We start from the raw sequence: 21,035 nt of genomic DNA, 5'->3' as shown, positions 1-21,035 counted from the left end.
TATGAAAAAGACTTCCTATTTTCTAACACAGAAAATTGAGTACAGTTTGGTGGCATCATTCTCTGGCACAGCTGATACCAACTACAGACTAAAATGCCTGGTGTACCCATGTGAGAACTGACACATAAGTAGTCTGATGACTCTCTGCCAGTTCCTGGGTTATGGTTGAACCTGTTTTCCCAATTTCTGATGTTATTAGGAGGGTTGTACCTTTATTACTGGGGATACAACTGGCTGGACACAACAGTCAGGGCTGACAGCATTCAATTCCTTTTCCAGGCTCAGCCAAATACTAATTTCCATGCACTTCAGTTGTTGCATCTGCAAAACTGAGATGTGAAACAACTATGCAAGACGTGCCTAAATCACTGTTCAGCAATGCTTGCAAAAATGCTCTAAAGGAGAGAGGCAGCATGGATGTATAAAGGGAACTCCCCAGCAGGATGAAGCCTTGTTTCCTTGCTGACTACCTCCACCTCCTTCCTTCTTGGCTGTTGTTGACAGTATCATGATCTTTCACATCCCTTTGCTCTTCCCTTTGCTTCTGTATTTCCTTTTCCTTTATATGCTTAAGTTGCACCAGATCTGTTTTTTCCTGTTGTCAGTAAGACATGGAAAGAAATCTGCCCTTTCCCTTGGTCATAAAGTCTAAAATTTTTGTGTCTGTTTCTTGGGTTGGCTGCTCTGCTTATACTCCCCTCCTATGACTTCACTCAGTCCCAGTCCAAGCCTACACTCTCCAGTTAGGCCGTATCATGCAGCTGTGGTCTAAATATCTCACCCAGCTCTTCTCCCCTGTCCCTCATCTCACGATTTTGCTGAGTTTCATCCTCCAGCTAGTGTTCAGGTTCCCTCAAACAGCTTTTCCCTGGGAAGAGATGAATATATGGAGTCTTGAAGAACATGTTACCACAGCAACTAGATATGAGGAATGCAAACAAGAAATTAAATCCCATCGAACATTAACAAAATAAACTTGTTTTAGTACTGGGCAGCCTCAAGGAACACAAAGGGAAAATAAAAGCCCTGCTGATGTTTGTGTCTTACCTCCCTGGGGAGCCAGCGTTATGCAAGCCTCAAAGCCAGGTTCAGCTGAGCTGAGCTGGCTTTGCAGAAAAGGTGGTGGATTTTGATGGGTTTTGGGGTCTCTCTCCCCTGGGGACTGCCATGCGGTGATATTTCAGTGCATGCATCGGCATTTGCTGCAAACGGTTTGAGTGGGCATTGCATGCGCTGCTAAAAAGTAACTGAGAAATAACGTGTGCGTAAGAGATAGGTTGGGGCATTCAGCACTCGCTATGTCTATTGATGGGGATATTTTTTCGAGGACAGTTGTCATTTGCACAGTCGTGTTGAAGAATTTATATGAGCCCTTTTTTATCACTTTTTGGCATGTACAGTGATGTTAAACAATATCAGATGGTATTTTATCCTTCCCTAGGGGGACAGGCACTGTATCTCTTCCATTCTTAAATGTTTGGTCGTGGGAGGTGCTGAGTACTGCCATTGATAAGAGCGTGTTCAAGCTCTAGCTAGAGGAGTGCCAAATCATACAATACCCCATCTGTAATGCCAGGCATTCTTTCTGGTAATACTTCAGTTGAGCTCTCAGTTCTTCAGTAATTAGTTGTACATCTGTGAGCAACTGTCCATCTGATTTATTATCCGAGCAGCTATTGAAATACAGAACATTGCCCCATTTAGCCTCAGGATTGAAAGTTATGGTGTGCTAAAGTTGTGTTTAAAATGTAATAAAATTGCCTATATATAAACAAATTACAAGTTTATGGGACACTATACATGATCTTAATATTTTAAAGTGCATAAATTTAAGGTGATTAAGCACAGCTTAACACATATGAACATATTTTTAATTGCTGCCTTCTTTTATTTAGTAAGAAGATTAAACACTGTCCTGGAAAATAACTTGATTGTAGTGAAGAAGACTTAGCGGAAAAGTGAATGTAAGTATTTCATAGCATGTGTCAGTTATTTATGTTTGCAAACCATCAGCATTGGTGATAGTATAAAACATGCTAAATTGGCAGCCTAATTTACCAAAAGGACCGCTTTTAGTATGGGGAGAATGCTGGATCTGATCATTGTGCATATGTGTGTGAGGTGTAAAATGTCTATTATGTGGTTTTCCGTATGGGTCTGTCGGTTATACGTACCTAAATGCTTTTAGTGGGGCCACGTGCTTTTAGTTATTTGCACGCTTATGAACGGTTCGCAGGAAAAATGTCAGCATGAAGTTGTCACTAAGTGCCCTTTAAAGGGAAAAAAACCCAGCACTGCCGCTCTCTAAATACCCATGGGGATCCTTAAATTCTGTAATGCGGACTTATTTTCCGTTTCCTGAGGAATTTAGCCTCACTTGGAATAATGCAGCCAGTATATAGTATTTTTTGGTATACTTGCCCCAAAGATGTGAGTTTATAGTAGAAGAAGATTGCACTGTGGATTGGCAATTCAATTTAGAGTGAAATACAGTGGCTGCAAGTTCCAGGCTAAGTGCATCATTGCTCACTTGAGGTCACTTTTTCAAACCTGGAGTCAATAGTTCTCTAACAATAAGAGCTTTGGTTCATTTTCTAGACACTTTTGAAACTGTTACTTTGCTGGTGAATACCCCATTATTTTTCTTAAAGTAATTGCTTTTCCTAGCTGTATTTCATAATAACGTGAACTCCCTAACTGTGTGCATGCACATGTGTATACGTACGTACATATTTGTGTGTGAAGCAAAGCTGTATCTCTGCAAGTCGTACCCCAGGAGGCTTTGAGTGGCTCTGGTGTGCGGGGTAGCGATAGTCATGAACTTGTAGCTGCCACGGATTCATTCCAGTATTTTTTCATATCACATTTTTCCCACGATCTCACCTTCCATTTCCCAGGGCCTGCCTGATGAGTTTGGAAGCAGTCAGCTGAGCCTTTCCAAATGCTGGATAAAGCACAGAATTCATGACTTAAAGTCAAATAGGACAGTGATCCTGTCTTAAATGTCTAACAAGCTGGGACAGTCTTAATTTTAGCCTTTGGGCTTTTATAAACTTGTCTTCTATAATTGCTAACTGTCCAATAGTACTGAAACGGTGAATTACTGCAGAAACATTCGGAAATGCTGTCTGGTTTATATAGAGCTGTCTACTGATATGGGGTTGCTTGAAATGAAGATCCTCAGATTTGACAACATTGTACCTAAGCTAAAGATTTATAGACTAGGCTGCGCATTGACTCTCTACGTTACTGATATCTGACCCAATCTGAAAGCTATATAGGCTTATAAGATACAAAAGCAAATCCTTAAAACCTTCTGGTATGTATTGAATACAACAAAACAAAGTTTGAAGTAATTTACTGGGACCAGTCACTTTAATTTCTTCTAAAACTACTTAAAAGTACATCTCGAGTCACCTTGTTCATGCCAGTGGCACTTCTGGAACAGTTCCACCTGTGTGTGACGAGTTTGTACGTGCATAAGTTTTTCTTGAGTTACTTTCACATTATTCTTGTCAACCTGATCTTCAACTGTTTTTCTGGGAAACTTGGGAAGAGGTACTGTTATCTACAGTTCCCATTTTTTGTGAAATAAGCAGAATATTGGGGGGGTTTTTTGTCTGTATTTTTTCAAGTGCCTGTTTAGCAGGAGAGCGCCATTTGAGTAAGGGATGAATTGTAAAAAGATACCTGCCCAGTTAAAATGTCATTTTATGTATGTAGTATCTATGTGAAAGCAAATAAAAGACACGAAGTAGAGCCGTATTTCAGGAAACAGTAGTAGTGGCACTGGCAGTCACACTGGCAATGTGATTATTAGCTCGTCATGAAACTGGCAGAGGAATAAACACATCCTTGCGGAGAGATGCATACTAGTACTTTATCCTTTACGTAAAAATAAATGTGATCTGCAATAGATGTTATTTTTCTGATATTTTACTTTTGTGCATGTGTAGACTGAGCTCCTAAATGGAAACCTTCTTCTTGATCTGGCTCTTGCACCTATCTGACATGAAAATTATAGATCTATGCTTCTAAACTTGAATAATTTTCAAGATTAATTGGCCTCACGTTGGCTGGGATTTTTGCAGTAACACCAAATTAACAAGTTAATGTGGAGAGGAGAAAATACCTTTTCATAAATACTTTTGGTTTTGTATCACAGAAGTGGCTACGGAGGCATTCTTACGTAAAAAGTCAGCAGAGCCCAAGGGAAGGAATAAAGCACTTAAGAGGAACCAAGAGGGTGAGTGGCTTTACCTGCAGCCACTCACAAACTGCAGGTAGAGCCCTGAAACTGTGAAATCCAGCACCTACTCTTACAATCATCCATTTCGATGTCTAGCGCATCCAGAGATATTTATTAATAATTTTTGTTTTGTGAAAATTGAAAATTAAATCTGAAACTTGGGTTGGAGTACATGAATGGCTTGGTAGGATAACTGGTAGGATTTTGGCTTTGGTTACCCATAAAGCTAGAAAGTGGAATAAACTTGCAGAAACATCTTCTTCTTTATTCTCTTCCAACAAACTGCTGGACTGACCTTTCATAGAGCTGAAAGCCAAAGTTGGGATGCTGGAGGAATACAGCAAAACGGTGGTTTGCCGTGTTTCTTCACCTGGTGAAGAGGAGAGAGGAGGTGGGGAGAGCAAGGGGTTTTTTTTTTCCTCTTAAAAGAATAGGGAAAGGCTAGGAAAAAAGTGAAATGGACCAGAGGGGATGATAAGCTGGTAATTGTATTGCATTATACTGATGATACATCAGAAAAATCTTGAGGCAATGACTGCAAGGAGAAGGAAAGGGAGCGTGTACTTTAGGGAATCAGGAGCAGGCACTGTCAAGTAGAGCACAGGCAGGAAAGTGCACAGGGCTGGAGGAAAGAACACCCAGCCCTAATTAAATACCAAAATTAGGTTCTCACTGCACATCTTGTAATCTGAGATCCCCGGAACAAGTTGTTAATGTAGCACGGAGAGTTTTGTTCACTGTTTTCAACAGTATTTCTTATGTTAAATGTGTGCTCTGGCACTGTAAATAGCCTGGTTCAAACACCCTTGTGAAGGGCGAGGACCACGTCATGTCATGTGCTGTCACTAAGCTTTGCTTGCTGGTAGGCAGGTTTTTTCTGGAAAGTCTGCAGAGATGCTCTGTAGACTTCTAGGATTATAAAGCAGTTGCTCAAAAACAGTGCCCATCCCCAAAACGTCCACCTTAGTTTCAGGATCCAGCTGGGTATTGTAAATCAATTGGTAATTGTAGTTTATAAGAACTTGGCGCCTATATCATGAATGCTATAAATAATTCTCAGCAGCATTTGGATAGCGTGGTAAATAAGGCAGAGAGCTACACTGGATAATGAGGAGAAAAATAAATATTGAAGAGTTGCTAGTTCATTAAGTAATGTCTATGCTGTGCATGAAATGAGGCAGGGGAGCAGGGGAAAAAGTCTCCCATCATAGAGACTATCGTGAAGGATTTGCATAAGGAACTTTTCTTGTAGTATTTTCTAGATATGACAATCAGACTTGGGTCCCCAGAATCACCTCTAAGACCCATCTTTAGATCCATAGGACTTAAGTCACCGAAACATCAGGTAACATTTGTTGAGTATCTTCTATGTGTCTTGGGCAGCAGGGGAGAGCAAGATGTGGGCTTTGCAAAATGTTCTCACAGAAATTCTGCTGTCGTCACCCTGAGACCCTAAAGGGCCTTCGGGAGGCGGGACAGACACTACACAGGTGTTGCTTCTATCTTCATGCCTGTGCTTTCTGGCATCTGTTCCACTACCTGTGTCCCGTCTTTTTTTCTTTCCCTTTGGCTCTGTCTTCCCTGTGCTGCCTGGCTGACAGTAAGGAAAATACCGTGGCTGCAGGAGAGACAACATCTCTGCGCTACCAGCATGAGTAGCCTGTGACACCAGGTCGGGCTGTACCTACCAGCAGTAGCAACCACCGGAAAGCCCTGCATAATGATCTCTCTGGGGTGTGCAGAGCAGCTTATTTGGAGACTTACGCTGCTGTTTTCCCATATGCTATCAAATATAGTCTTCTATTTCCCTCTAATCTGGGTTTATAGTCACTGGGCCGTGTAAAGGCCAAATGTCATGCCTTTGCTGCTAGATCTTTGTGACAAGAGTGGCCGTGGTGGAAGTCCTGCCCTTATTATTGAGCGCAGAGTGGCTGGGAGAGAGCTGGCTCTGCAGGCAAGCCGTGGCTCTCCATCTTTCTCTGGCAGCAGCCTGCATGGGTGACCCATCTAACAAAAGCATCGCGCAGCTTTGGACTTACTTCATATCACTGGCTACAGATGAAACTGTAATAGTTTTGCCCATATGTTGGCACTTTTCCCTCTACGGAGAAATGAGGCCACGCTTTACCAGTAGATGCAGTACTTGAATATCTGCAACATGTTAGGAACTTCTCATACCTCACCTGCCTTGTAAAAAATCCTAGTAGGTTAGTTATAAAAAGGTGGTTTATGGGCAGGTAAGGGTGTCCTTTCTCCCCACATTTCGGTAACATATGACCTGAATCTGCATGTCTGCCGACAAGACCCACAGGAGAGAAGAATCTTGCAACACAACATAGCTATTTAGAGGTACCCCTTTAGAGGTGTTACTTAGAGCTATCCATTCATCTTCCTTGAGGCATAGATCCGCATGTCAGTCATTCTTTCTCGTATTTCTCTGAAATAATCTCTTGGGGAATACGTAGAAAAACAAACAGAAGATTCTTTACCTTCTTAGGAGGGATGGAGACAAATTCAACTTCAAAATACTAGCTATTTTAAATGCAAAATGATCCTTCCTTAATTAATACTTGGCAAAGCATTTTAAAGATCAAAGTGTCAATATTAGCTAATTCTCATGACACACCTGTCAGGTAAGTAAAAATTATATCCATTTATAGCCCAGGAAGCTAAAATACTGTCTAACATCAGCATTTTCACAGTTGCTACCTAGTTAATTTACTGAAATAACTAGCCTAATTCTCAGAGGTTCTGCATATTCTTAGTTGTCCTAAATTATACTTGGAGCTCGAGACTATTCGCACTTTTGAAACCGAGTGCAAGTATTTTGGTACAGAAACGTGGGTACAGCAGCTGAACCTGAGGCATCCGCACTTAAGGCTTTTTCCAAACTTAAGCATCCCTAAAAAGTCTAGGGCTGGGATTCACATGCTGTTGATTCCTAGGCTGGGCTGAGAGTTTTTTTATTTTTTTTTCCAGGAAGGTGTGTATAGAAGGAGTGTTTAGAGTGGGAGAGGGTGCTTGAAGTGGGAAGAAAAATGGTGTGTGATGGCAGTTAATTTTTCTACCCCCTGCTGTTGCTTCCATTAGAGGTGCGGGTTACCTTGTTATTTCTGTCATGGCTCTTTCTCCTCTTGTTACAGCATCAGCAGAGTGGTATAATTGGGCTGGAGGACAAATTTTTTTGCTGCCCCATTGAGCAGCGACTGAAAAGGAGAGGGGATTTGGAACAAGTGCTGTCCCCCCTTCAGTCTGCAGTGCAACTTGTTTCCAAGTGGTGTTTTTAATCGGAGCGGCGGTGGTGTTCGAGTGCCTTGCTTTGTCCCTGCAAACAGTTTTTGTAACCCGTTTGCTCCCTTCGGTGTGGCAATGCCCAGCCCTGAATACGGCACGAAACTTGAGGATGGCGTCACTCCGTCCCGCTCTGTTCTCCCTCTCGCAGGAGCAGGTGGGAACAGACAAAACCCCAGCCAAAGGCCACCGATGGCTTGGCACTCAAAGGAGGGAAAAGCCTAGGCTACAAAAAGGGGTCTCGGGGGATTGAACAGCCTGGAGCAGGCGTGCACGGCTGAATTAGGCGTTGGAATTGTTTGGCTTTCAAGTTCAGGGGACTTGTTTGCTGTCTTGGCCCTGCTCAAAGTGAATAAATGCTACTGCTAATAACAAAGCCCAAACCAGAGGAGGAGTGAAGGATTAAAACCAGAAAATGATGACTCACCCTCCCTTCTCCCCCCTCCCCAGTTTCAGTCCCCACTAAACCACTTTACCTCACCAAAGCCCCGGTGGCTTTTCGTTTATAAATAATCATGTGTTTGAAATGTTAAAATGTGTAGGCAGGGATTAAAGGATATGTGATGCTACAGCATTAAAACAGTGCAGACCTCTGCAAGGGAATTGTGAAGGAAAATTAAAACATAGTTATTTTTGGCAAGGGCTCCTGCATCCTGGGGAGATCAAGAGAAAGCAAAAAGCAGTTTACCCAAGCCTAGCGAAACTGAGCAGAAAAGCTGGGTGCAGCTGGGTGCAGTAAAATAGGGCTTTGTCCTACTAAAGCCAAATTTGAAGTTTTGGGGTTATCTCAGTTTTGGGAGGATGCAGGGAGGAGATTCACTGAGAAATTTCTGTCGAAGGTACCAGCCTAAACTTTTCCACCTTTTCCTCCTGCAAAGGTTGGTGAATACAGCTGCTTGGTTATCACCCATGATGTAACAGGTTTCTTCCTTCTCCTAATCCACGGTGGGACTGAGGCGGATGGATGCCTGCAACGCTCTCAACTCAGTGTGCCAGCCCACAGGATTTTACAGAATAAGCAGGTTGCGATGCCTGTTTGCAGTATTAGTCTGTATTCTCACACAAGTGAGAGTATTGGCATCGATTTTCTTGTCGTGTCTGACAACGAAAATTGAGAATTGTCCCTGCTTAGAAAAAGAAATGCATTACGGACTTAGAGGGAACTGTTGCAAATCAGTTGTCAGCATTGACTCTAGCATTGATTCTGGAGTCTGAATATAATTTTTAGTGTCATTCATCGGATGCTACATTAGCTTTGTCTCCATAAACCTTTGACTCCTGGCCAAAGTGAGCCCTTTCATGGGACTGCTGATGTTGGAGTCAGTGAAGTCTGCCTCCTCACCCCCCTTCTTTTTAATTTAAGGCGAGTGAATGATACCAGTGTGAACAGGCACAGATTAGGGCACTGTTCTGCTGCTTTTCTTGCTCATGATCTTGCTGCTGTCTGCTTGTTGGTACAGGGGAAGCCTCTGAATGGCTGTGTCTGTAGCAACTGTGCAATTACGAATAAACGAGCAATTTTAAGAGGCCCCATTCATTTCAGGTCTAATTAATTTTTGACGCACACTCCGAGCCTACACAACCAGGGGAGCAGGGCTCTGGGAGGATCTCCCTGGGGAAGGCAGGGCAGTGCTACTCCCCCTCGCCTCAGCTCCCCACAGCTCCCTTCTGCCCCACGGCCGCCTCCCGGCACGGGGCTTTCACTCCATGGCTTTGAGACCAGGGCTTCTCCAAAAGCCCGTTTGAAGCCTTCAAGCTGCTGATGCCCCCGGGTTTGGTGCTGGAACAGCCTGGCTGCAGGGGCATCACAGCTCTCTCCATAGCTAAGTTTGAGGACTTCTGCTCCGTTCCTGCCCTGCACCCTCTTGCTTTCTGATGGAGATGATGTTTAAGCAGTTGGCTTAGGTGAACTGGTATGTCACTTTGCTAAATGGAAAACGGTTTGTAATAACGCGTTGATTTCTATGGAATATGCCACCTCCACTGCTCTTAACCTTTGCTGTTACTTTTGTGCTAGTAAACATGAAAACATGAAACATGTGCTCTCAGGGTGTTGCTTTTTTCATGCCGTTTATATGAATCTGTTTATTACCTCAGCTTGTGTTCTTGTTTTTCTCCCTGCATTAAAACATTTAAATGTATTAATTGAGAAAAATCTCTATAATAATCTTCAGTTCAATTAACGTTATATTTAATTAAAGGATTTAACAAGGATAAAAGTAAGAATTAAATACTTGTCTGCTTAATAATTTTTTAGGGCTAAATTCAAGGCAAGCCTCAACCTTATTTGATTCAGTTAATGCAGTACCTGCAAAAGGCATTATATTTAAAAATAGATGTTCCTTTGGACAGCTAGACAATATTCTAGTGTCCTGTTACTGCAGCACTCAATTTGATCAAGCACAATGTCATGAAGTAATGTCAAGACGTAAAAATATCTAGTTTTAGGTGGGAAATTTCTCATTGTCAGTCAGTAAGCCAATGACTTTGTAAACAGAAGTCTTCCAGGGATACACAAAATACAGTCTTGTTTATCCTTGCTGGTTTTCCTTAAAATTGCATCAGTTTAATTTGTGACTAGTTAAATGAATCTTATTAAATTACAGTTCCTGGGAACTTCTGAGTTTGCGAAACATTGCAACTCTTATGTTTATACACAGCTAGTATTTTCTTTAAAATGTGTCTGGAAAATTCCAGACAACTGAAGGGACTTGCCACGCTTTTCTTCAAAGCTAGACCTATGGTTTCAGAAAGCATGTTTTTTAGAGCTTGTTGGTTTTTGTTGTTTTGGGGTTTTTTTGAACCTGGAGGGAGAACAATGGTGCTGGTTGCACTGAGAAGGCAGAAGGTGTGTGTTGCTTTGTGAGTTCTGACTGGTTATTTTTCGTATATGAACACAGAGCTGTGTTTAATGTTATTTCTAAAAAAATATATATTTTTCCCCTCATGTAGAAATGATGACTTCACAAATCATGGTACCTGTTACAGGCAATGTTATGGGGATTTATACTCTGTGACACCTTCTTACTTTCCCTTCTTGAGGTGTTTTCTGCTGAGATCCTCCAACTGCATGTCAGAGAGGTCCTGAGGACACCACAGGGGGTGCCAGGGGACCCTCACTAAGAACAGAAAGCTGGGCCACAGTTTTGACTTTGGCATCCCCTGCATCAGTTCCACATCCAAAAGTCTCCACCCTAACGTACTGGCCATTTGGCTCTTCAGGGTACTTACAGAGGGAAAACGCGGTCACAATACCATTTCCATTGTAATGGGCAGAAACATGCAGTAGAGCTGATGTCAGGGAAGGTAGAACAGATTCCTGAAGTCCTTCAGCACTTCTTACAGCCAGCATCTTCAGAAAACATGAGCTATATCATTCTGTGCAGGAGAAACCGGACTAGTTTAGTCTCTGCTCTGCAGTGGCATTGATTGCCAGTGCTTCATCAGAAGTATCCAGAAATAGAATGACTGTAGAGAGGTCTGCTTGGTTGCAAAGCCAAGGAGATCCTGTTCAAAGGCCAGGGTGGTGCTAGGAAGGGAAGGTGTGTGGTCAGGAACCCAGGGATGAGCTGATTCGTTGCATTCCCAGGTGTTTCATACCCTTGGGTGAACTCAAATCAGGCCATCCATCTGTATGTGAATTCTTCAGTTGATTGACTTGAAAGATATATTGGATAGCATTTGTTTATAGTGGTCCAAGCTGCAGGATATGGATTTTGTCTGGCGTATAAATATTTTGGTGCTACCCTGGGTTTGCTTTGCAGGATGTGTATGCTGCCTTCTTGAGCTGCGCCACATGGGACCGTTCTACCTGTTTGCATGATTACAGATGTTGCCTAAAGGAGCTCTATGCAAAGAAATTATCTCCTAAGGGAGGTATATGTGAGCAAAGCTTTTACAGCTGGGGGGCAAGCTATGCTGAAAGAAATTGTTCTTTGAAAATATGTCTTTGAAGTACATATAGGACCAGGAGGAAAAGAACAAATAAATTATATAGATGGGGAATGGAAACAAAAAACTAAAGAAAGGAAAATGTTCCCAATATATCTATTTTGCATGACTTGAGCAAAATTGAATATGCTAACATTATTGCAAGCAAATGTGATACCCTGAAAATAGTCATCTTATACAAAAGCAGGCGTTTATTCTCATGAAAGAAGAATGAGCGGAGATAACATTCTCTCCTAGCAAGCCTGTCTGTCTGTTGTCTTTGACAAGGGGAGAGGCAGCATTTCTTTCTCCAGTTGTAGGAAACCTACTGACAGTGTTTTATTTAAATTGTGTCAGGACGTGTTTATACAGTTACTTTATTGTGTACCGTCCATGCTGTTCCTGAACAAGGTAGGCTGGGTCTTCCATCTCTCCTAGCTGCTTGTTTCTGCCACTTCCATGGGTGGCATTGGTATGGGTGCAACCAAACCTCAAGCCTAAGGAAGAGCTGAAAACTAACCTGGCCAGGAGCTGAAAAATAGGTAGTTTCTGCTGGAGCAGCTCCACGAGTGTCCTCTTCCCACCTCTTGCATGCCAGTATCAGCCCAAAGCAAAGACTTCCCTTTCAGAGCAAGGGACCACTGCACAAGGGACCCAGGCAACATAGATTCTCTGTAGTGATGAACTAGGTATCAACTGTTCTTCCTAGATATTAGTCAAAGTATAACATTTACCCAAGATCTTTCTTTGAAATGAATGGCAGGACAACCTGTGGAGAGAGGGGCAAGCTGCTTGCTGTCAGATTTGCTAGATAAAACTGAAACGCTGATCTTGTGGGACAGTACAGGAGAAAGAAGGTGTCCCAAGTGGCATATTAGGCATGCTGTGATCTTTCTCATGCATCTGTTAAGCAGCTGACAAGAGCCTTGCCTGTGACTCCAGTTGCTGAATAACTGGGGAGAGGAAAGGGAAGGGGGGAGGGCACATTTGATGTTTTGTGACACATGATTTTGAGGCGAGCATCTCTGCAGTGATGCTTCTTGTCTTGTTCTGCCAACTCCTTTACTGAAGTTGAACTACATTTATTGTTTTTGGCATTAATCTGATACATCTAATGTTCTTGGGCAAGGTAAATATCTGACAGCCCCTGTGTAGTTAATTCGTCCCCGTGCTTTAAAGATTTGCGGTATCCTTGTAAAATATTGTCATACAAGTAGTGGATGGTAGAGTGCATGCTGTTACAGTAAGGAAGGTAGAGCCTTTTAAATAAATTCCCTAAGCAGATGCACATTACAGCGTACACCTATGGAAGTGGTTGGAATTGCGCTAGGGTCTCAATTTTCCATTCACCGGCCCTGGAAAAGGCATAAGCATCTAAGAGACGGAAATTAGTACAAATTGATCTCATAAGTGCAAGTTTTATTAAAATTCTTGTCTGTCAGTGTATGAGTGATCTTGATAAATTAGATTACCAAATGATTTTGTTCACGACAAGTTTGCTTTCGTTATGGGTGAAATATGCAAAATAATATCTAAATAAAGACTAAGTTAAGCTGTTAAATGCTGCTTCCAGGAGTAATCAGACATTTTCTGGCTTGTGCTTTGATTTGAAGGCTGTCTGTCAGCCTTCATCTTTATTCGTGGTAAATAAAACCTCTTCCCTGAAGGGATCAAGGTATGAGCGCATAAGAACCATAATATTATGCCTACCGCAATTGGTGATTTTGTAGGGATCTCGTTAAAGTTCAAGTTCTTTCCCTGCAATTGAGCAGAAGTACCAGTATACGCTGGAAATAAATCAGTCACTGTTAAAGGGGATCAAGAAAGCTTAAAATACAGGGAGGCTGCTCAAGGTGGGTGTCAGCACCCTTTAGGAGAGAAGGAGCTAAAGGTAAAATAATAAATACCAAAAACTGTAGTTGGGTCTCTCCCTCATCCCTTCCTCCAGCCAGCAGTTGTTGGTCTTGTACTAGTTTGAAAACCAGGGAGGTGACAGCCTGGGGAAGCACAGAGAATTCACTCGATGTGTAGATAGCAAAGACTAACTGAGGGACCTGAGTGAGCAGAGGCACGTGCATTGAGTAAATTCTTGTGCATCATACAGATGGATGCTCAGGCAATTTACTCCGCACTGTATCCGCTGTCAACGGGACTGTGAGAACGTGACTATGCTGAAGAAACCACCATGAGCATCCTCTCGGCAGGTGACCTTCTGCGGTGAAGAGTGTCAGGCACTAGTCCAAAGGCGGCAGGTAAAGTGCTGCCCGCAGTCATAAGCGACAGATTGCACACCAAATTTTGTGAGCAAGGCTCTGAAGTGGTTAGTGGTGCACCAACCCAGAAAGGTCTGATGGAAGTTAAAGCAGATCTAACTGAGAAGCTCCATGCTCGTTCGGGTGGAGGCAGCTTTTCATAACGTGATTAAGTATTTACGTGAAGATCTAACAGATGATGACATGGAGAGGACTAAAAAAGTCCACTGTAACAGTAATAAGAAGCCCAGGTAGGAACAACAAGAGTATCATGTATTTTGGGAAAAGAAACTACCGTGTGCAAGTGGCTGAGCATCAACCTATGTGAGATTAGCTGATCTCAGAGCTCTTCTAGGCACAAAAGGGCCTGGTGGTGTCTGATAATAAGCTCTGACTGAAACATGTTGCCTAATTGCAAAACATTGATTGACTCTCATTTAGTATTATTTCTGGACTATGGCATATCTGACATGGCCTAGATTTTGAATTTTGGTGTCTCTTCTTGCTGGTTTATTTCTGTGTGCATGGCCACTATAACACAGCGCTTTTGTAGAGGAGGAGTGAAAGCACCATACCACAGGTTTCTCAACTGTATATCGAGATCGTACATCACTTGACAGAGTGTTGCTTTCACATTCACACAAATGTAATTCCCTTTTATTGAGAGTACAGTAAGAGAGTATTATTGCCATAAGGACCAACAGATGATGTAAAGTATTTGGTGAAAGTGTAAATTGCTCAAATACTTAAGAATTGTTGTATTAACCTTTTTCATGGAATAACGAAATATGATGTTCTAAAAAGTAGATGTCAGATTTTGGTTATCTGGTGATCTGTTGCTGCTCTACAATGTTACATTATTAAAGGCTTCTCTAGCTTTTTGTCTGCTTAGTTATCCTTGGTCCTCTGTCCTTGCTGCCCAAATCAGGATTTTTGCAGTACGGAGGCTGAGGATTTACCCTGTGCCAAATAGTGAAGCTGAAACAGGGTTAGAAATTCTAGGTTTTATTCCGTAGACCATCCTGGTTTAGAGTTGGGACTATGAAGACTGCGCTTCTTTCCTGCAGACCACTCAGTTCTAAAAATAACTGTTTTCTGAAAGCTTCTGTCTGAAAGTGTGTATGTATGCTTATTACACGTAATTTCCCTGTTGCTTTTGCTTGGGTGTCATTTCTTTGTCCTGCTTTGGTTCCCTCTGAATTTTGAGCAGAGCTCTCAGGGGATGAGCGTGCTGGAGATCACCATGGCAACACTCCGAAAAATGCATACAGCAGGCGCCAGGCTTCACCGCCGTTATCCCTGCGAGAGCTCTGATGATCTGTGGACTTGCGGACTTAACTCGGGAGCTGTGAGAGGGATGGAGTCGGTGGCTGAGAGCTGGGGGTACTGTGCCTATTAAAAACATTTCTTATGTAAATTGAGGAACTCTGGATATTGTTTGCTGATGTAGAGCGCTAGCATCCAGCATTTTCATAGCTCCTGAGATTTCCCTGAGCAGACTGTAAACCTGCTTCTTTTATTCCACATAATTCTAATATTAGTCTCTTACGTCTTAGCTCTCCCCATTTTCACTCAAGACTGCTGTGGGAGCCATTGCAAAGGCAAAGTTGTTATCCTGGTAAAAGCTTAAAGGTGGTTGATGATAAAACATGTCATAAAGATTATGATGCAGAGTTTAAAAGAGGTGAGTGCTCGTATCCCTGCTGTTCCCAAATCCTTTTTCAGGAGAAAAAGAAAACATTCAAGGAAGAGTTATTTTATAGATAAGTATTTCATGGCAGTGGTTGTGAGAGAATGTGTTCTTTCCAGCAGCAGGAAGTAACGCAAACTGGATAAAAGTGTGTTGCCTTCTGAGACAAGAATTAGGGGCTGTAGGTTGTGTTCTGACAGGGGAAGTGTGACATTGGAGTTTTGTTTTACATTACTGAAATAAGAAGTACAGCATATCCCAGTACATGGAGGGGTTTATTGTGGGTTTTCTTGCTTTTTTCCTTTTTTTTTTTTTTTTTTGAAGCTACTATCTCAGCCCACCAACTGTAAGGCTAGACCACCAGAAGGACGTGGGCTTGCAATGCTCAGAGCAGTGACTAATTCAAGTGTGATCAGCAGCCTTGATTAAGGTGCCTCTGCTTCCAGTTATTGCATGGGGAGCGCTAAGCCCATAGGAGCAAAATTTGTGAACAAGCAGGATGCAGTGCAGGAATGCCCAAAATAGTTGGCAAGGAATGGTTAGGAGAAAAATGTATTTGAAACCTTCCTTTTAGAGCGGTTTTCCCAGGCCTGTTTGTGGATGCATAGAGGTCGATAACCATGTCAAACCAAGGGGAGTTCAGATTCCCGCTCTGAAAACAGGTTGCGCATTTTGCATTCATCAGTGGGCATTCATGCACGAGCTGGTCCCGCGCCAGGAGCCCAGATCACCCACACACTGCAAAGGCATCTGGTAGCAAAGCATCAGAGAGATGGGTGCGGATGCAGTCAACAGCCTGAATCGAGGTTTCCTGATTCCTAAAAAAAGCCTTCTCACTACAGACCTAGTGTACAAACACCGCAGCATTGTCCACACGCTCCCATCCCCCACTCCCTCCAGCCAAGGCCATGCATTTCTTCTTGAATGTAGGTGACTCTGGCATCTAAGTGCAGAGATTCCCCACTTCTCTGTTTAAGCGCTCGAAATCCTGGGTTGAGCTTCTACTGGAGATAAGTATAATAATATTTAGTCTGAGGTTCCCAGACAGACTTGAGCATGAGAAAAAGAGCAGAGCTGCTGAGTGCTGACAAGGTGAAGGTAGTTCAAGTTCTGTAGAATACAGAATTTTGGGGAATTTGGGGGAAAAAAAATAGAAAATTAATGGTATACATGGGCAGAAGTTACAAGAATAGCACTCTGGTATGACAAATAAACCTTAGGAATGCTACTTTTGTTTTTTGTTGTTATAGGGCTAAGAATGGTTTATTTCAACATGTAGCCATTAACATGGAATAAACTGGCCAATTTCCTCCTAAGGCCAATTAATTAAATAAACTCACACATGCCTCTTTGAAAGAAGCAGTAAAATTAAAAGTGGTGCCACATATTTTAACCTATTTACAGAGAGTAGAACTTCAGCAGATCAGGAGGTGTCGAAACATTCCTGTAAATGCTGGCCAGAGAGTCCTGCACTCTTTAAGAGACTCACTGAAGAGAAACAAAGTTCATGGGTTATTTTAGTTTCCTGTTTTTCTATTTAAAGTTCATCTTTTTAAAACAGGACTGAAAAAGCATATTCCTGCATTTTGGAAGAATCTCATTCCCAAGACTTCATCAAGATAAAACTTTTTAAAACTTAATGTTAAAAAAAGTACTTATTGATGGTGACATGGTTCTAGGCAACCCCTAAACTCCAAATGCAGTTGACAGGGACGCCACAAGTCAAAAAATGTTGTACCTGAGCCCTATTTTTGAACTGTAAATCTAAGATAAAAATGTGGAGGTTATGTGGGTCACCATTCTGCCAGAATGCATAATGTAAACAGGATAAAACGACTGGGAGGTTGTGGAATCTCAGCATGAACAAAGTTTTAAGAAGTGCTGACTTCCTACTGCAACTTCTAGCATCAGCATTAATCGAATTGAGTGTATTTATCTTCCTCTGCCATTCTCACTAAAATTAGATTGTTTACATTTTTGAGCAAGCTAATGGCACGTTTATTTACTGCTTACCTCTGTTAGGCAGAAACAACCTAGTAGAGAACAAACCTGCTCCTTTCACCTCTAAAAACACAATTATTAGAATAATGGTGAGACTGTTGGTGCTTTATAGAAAAGTTTCTCCTAGATGAGAAAGTGAGAGGTTTAGCTCAAAGAGGTTTCTGATTCCTTTCCTGTGCTGAGATGTGTAGCTCTCTTGAGGGATGCAATACTTGATTCTGCCAGTTCCTGAGGGCTCTGCAGAGAAAGGAGGGCAAAAAGATCTTCAGAAGCTTTCCCAGAAAACCAGGTTTTAGTGCTGATCAGGATCAATACCCAGTATTGTTTTGCTGCGAGTCCATTTGTTACTAAAAATGTAAATGTCTTATCCTTGAGATTCTTGCACTAACTCATTTGAATGTGTCTTGACTTTGATGTGGAAAAGCAATTTCTGCCATGTATAAAACGTTATTGGGAAAAATACATTTTTCTGCTCATACAGTGAAAGAATTCTTCGATTCAGCCCCGTTTCAGACCTGTTATTTCTAATGATGCTTTCACCTAGCAAATCCAGGCCTTGAAGAGAATAATGCAGTAGGTAACACTTTTAATCAGTATAGGAAATATGAAACAGCAGGGAATGAATTTCCAACTGTGCAAACAAGAAAAAAAAAAAAAGGAAAAATGTGAAAGCTGATTTTTTCATTTCTTTCTCCTTAGATTGGTCCTACCCATGGAGCTTTTATGGTTCCACAGTTGCATACTTATCAATAATTGTTTCCTAATTCTGCTCCGTTTCTGCACTGAAATAGTATAAAGTGTTGAGCTCCACGCAGCCAGTCAATTTTCAAGATCCCATGTGGACAACAGAAACCAGTGTGCTGTTAGTAATCTGTTAAAAGGATAATTTTCCTCTTGTATTGGTGTTTAATTAGATGGAATCTCAAATCTTAATAGTACCTACATTGCTTAAATACAGTTCTTGTCGAGATGAGACAATGGACAGGGAAAGGCTGCTCGTTTGAAGAGGAAACTTCTCTCTAATTAGTCTAAACATACCTGAGTGAGGAAGGAAAGAAGTTTACTGAAATAATTTTAAGAGTCAGAATTGGATACTTGCTTGTGGCAGCTGTTCGTTTATACTGGGGTGTTATTAAATAACGTGTAAACCAAAGATGTGTTGGAGAAGGCTGACGCCGAGGGGCGTTTCGGCAGGGACAAGGGATGCGGCAGTTGCTTGTCAGTCACGAGCAAGCTGGTGTAGACTGCACTGGGGCCCCTGGGTCTTATCGCGATATAAAAATAGTGGTTTTCTGAAGCTGCGTAGCCCGGGGCCGGAGCAAAGGCCAGCACCCGCCTGAAGCCAGGGCTGCAGAAGAGGCATGGTGGGCTTGCAGCAGTTGGCATCTTTTCTTTGACATTTACTTATTTGTTTAATTATTTTTTCCTCAAACATGAGGTACAAAAATTGTAAATCTTACACATGTGTACGGGGAGGAAGGTTGTTCAGAGGGGGCAGGGGGTGTTAAACCCTTGGAGGCAACGGGGAGACTGTAAGCACAGGGTCAGTGAGTGGTTTTTTGAACGGATGGGGGTGCGAAAGGCAGGTGGAGCATCTGTGCTGTGGGTTGGGGATGCTATTGGAAACCAGAACGCCTCATTCAAAATGCCCCCCACCTGGAGCCCTGCATCCAGCTTGGGGGTCCCCAGTACAGAAAGATATGGACCTGTTGGAGCAGGTCCAGAGGAGGGACTCAAAAACAGTCAGAGAGCTGGAGCACCTCTCCTGTGGAGGGAGGCTGAGAGAGTTGGTGTTGCTCAGCCTGGAGAGACGGAGAGCTGTTATTGCAACCTTTCAGTATAAAGGGGGCTCAGAAAAAAGATGCAGAGATGCTTTCTACCAAGGCCTGTAGTGACAGGACAAGGTACAACCCTTTTAAAGTGAAAGAGGTAGCTTTAGATTGGACATAGGAAGAAATTCTTTTTCTACAAGAGTAGTGAAACACTGGAACAGGTTGTCCAGAGCAGTTGTGGATGCTCCATCCCTGGAAACGTCCTAGGTCAGGTTGGATGGGGCTTTGAGCAACATGATCTGGGGAAAAATGTCCCTGCCCGTGGCAGGGGGGTTGGACTAGATGATCTTTGAAGGTCCCTTCCAACCCAGACCATTCTATGAGTCTGTAAACCTGATCCTATAATGATTCTAAAGCCCTGTCCAAATAAAGAAAATTAGAAGGTTTTTTAACTCCAGCAGGTTGAATATTAAAGTTTCAGTGCAATTAGGCAAGCTAAAAAAGGTTTTTGAAGAGTAACTTGCCAGAGTAGGCTAAACTAATACTCAGACCTCCTTCAGACATGCCAGAAACAAAAAGTTCAGTGTAGGGCCAACTGATGGCTGGGATTTGAAAGGATGCTCAGAGAGGATGTGGCCTTTACAAATATTTCATTCATTCATTCTTGCTGCATCCTGTTCCCTCTGGAAGAGGTCAGGGATATTTTGTGGTGAAGTCCTTTGGGTGGGTGGGATGGGGGAGCGCTTGCACAGGCTCGCTTGAGAACCTGTCTCAGTGGGAAATGACCATCTGATAGATCTCATACTTATACAGAAAAAAGATGAGTTTAAATACACAAAAAGGAAATGTCTTTTGAGTATCCAGCTCCATATAGAAGAGCTAAGACCTTTTTCTTCCCTCTGGTGTCACTGGGCTCTGGCATCAAGGCTTTACCATGCAGAAATGTAGTTTTTCTAGTAATTGTTATGGGCCATTAGGAAGTGACTTATTTCTAAGTTATCTCTCACTATTATTCACTGTCCTCTTTCTTTCTATTCTCTCTTCCATTAGGAAAAAAAAAAAAAAAGAAAAGCCCCTGGCAAAGAAGTCGGGGATAGTGAAAAACAATTGAAATCCTTCCATAAGAAATGGGATTTGTCAATTCCCCAGGAGGAAAGGAAAAAAGATGATGTGAAAGTAGCAGCACAGTCCTGATTCCTTATTTACCTATTCTTGGTTCAAATAAATAGGGTCCGATTAAGATATAGGCGATTAGGGCTAAAAAGGAGCGGGTGAGAAAGCCATTTATTTCCAAACATCTTTTTGCAAGAAGCAGTCTTGCCTAAGACCTCACCACTGTCGCCCGCTGTGGTATGGAGGGAGCGCCGTACGCTTGGATGTTTCAGCGCTGGATGCAGTACAGTGCAAAGCTCTTGAAAGCTTCCAGTCATTAAACTTCACCAAACAACATAAAGCTTTTTTCAAAGAACGGTACTCCTGCTTCAGTGAACTGGCCACCATCCAGCCCTAATAATTGCCTTCTGCCTATCTAAACTGCTCTGTTTATTTAATTGGACAGGGTCATATGTCAAAAGATGTTGTTGGGTAGGGTTGGTGACGCTAGGACAATAGGTACTGTGTCACCCGACTCATTCAGGGCTGGGTGAAGCAATTCCTAAGTGCAGATCATAGTGATTTTGTGCAAATCACTCTGAAGCTTGCGAAGGACTTCATAAATCAAATAGCAGTTCCAGTAAGTTTAAACAAAGCATTATTAATAAAAGTGTTGATCCCTGTCAGGCTACCTAGACCGCTGTGGGAGTTGCATAAGAATATTGTTACAGTACCTTAGAATGTATAAAAGAGAGAGG

General features: G+C 42.3%; 1 protein-coding gene across 8 annotated transcripts in view; it reads left to right on the top strand.

Moving 5' to 3' along the window:
• Nucleotides 1–21,035, top strand: part of PLXNB2 (plexin B2) — a 261,514-nt gene that overhangs the window by 140,824 nt on the left and 99,655 nt on the right. For 6 of the 8 annotated variants that reach the window (XM_074592361.1, XM_074592200.1, XM_074592278.1 and 3 more), the window contains one exon: nt 1,896–1,964. The exons of the other annotated variants lie outside the window; for them this stretch is intronic. In XM_074592361.1, coding sequence (XP_074448462.1) covers nt 1,963–1,964 — 2 coding nt within the window. In that variant the 5' untranslated portion in view covers nt 1,896–1,962. The remainder of the gene's footprint in view (nt 1–1,895; nt 1,965–21,035) is intronic. 8 annotated transcript variants of the gene reach the window in all.

The sequence above is a fragment of the Larus michahellis genome, chromosome 1, assembly GCF_964199755.1.
Source record: "Larus michahellis chromosome 1, bLarMic1.1, whole genome shotgun sequence".
Taxonomy (NCBI): domain Eukaryota; kingdom Metazoa; phylum Chordata; class Aves; order Charadriiformes; family Laridae; genus Larus; species Larus michahellis.
This window is presented reverse-complemented; position numbering and strand designations above follow the sequence as displayed.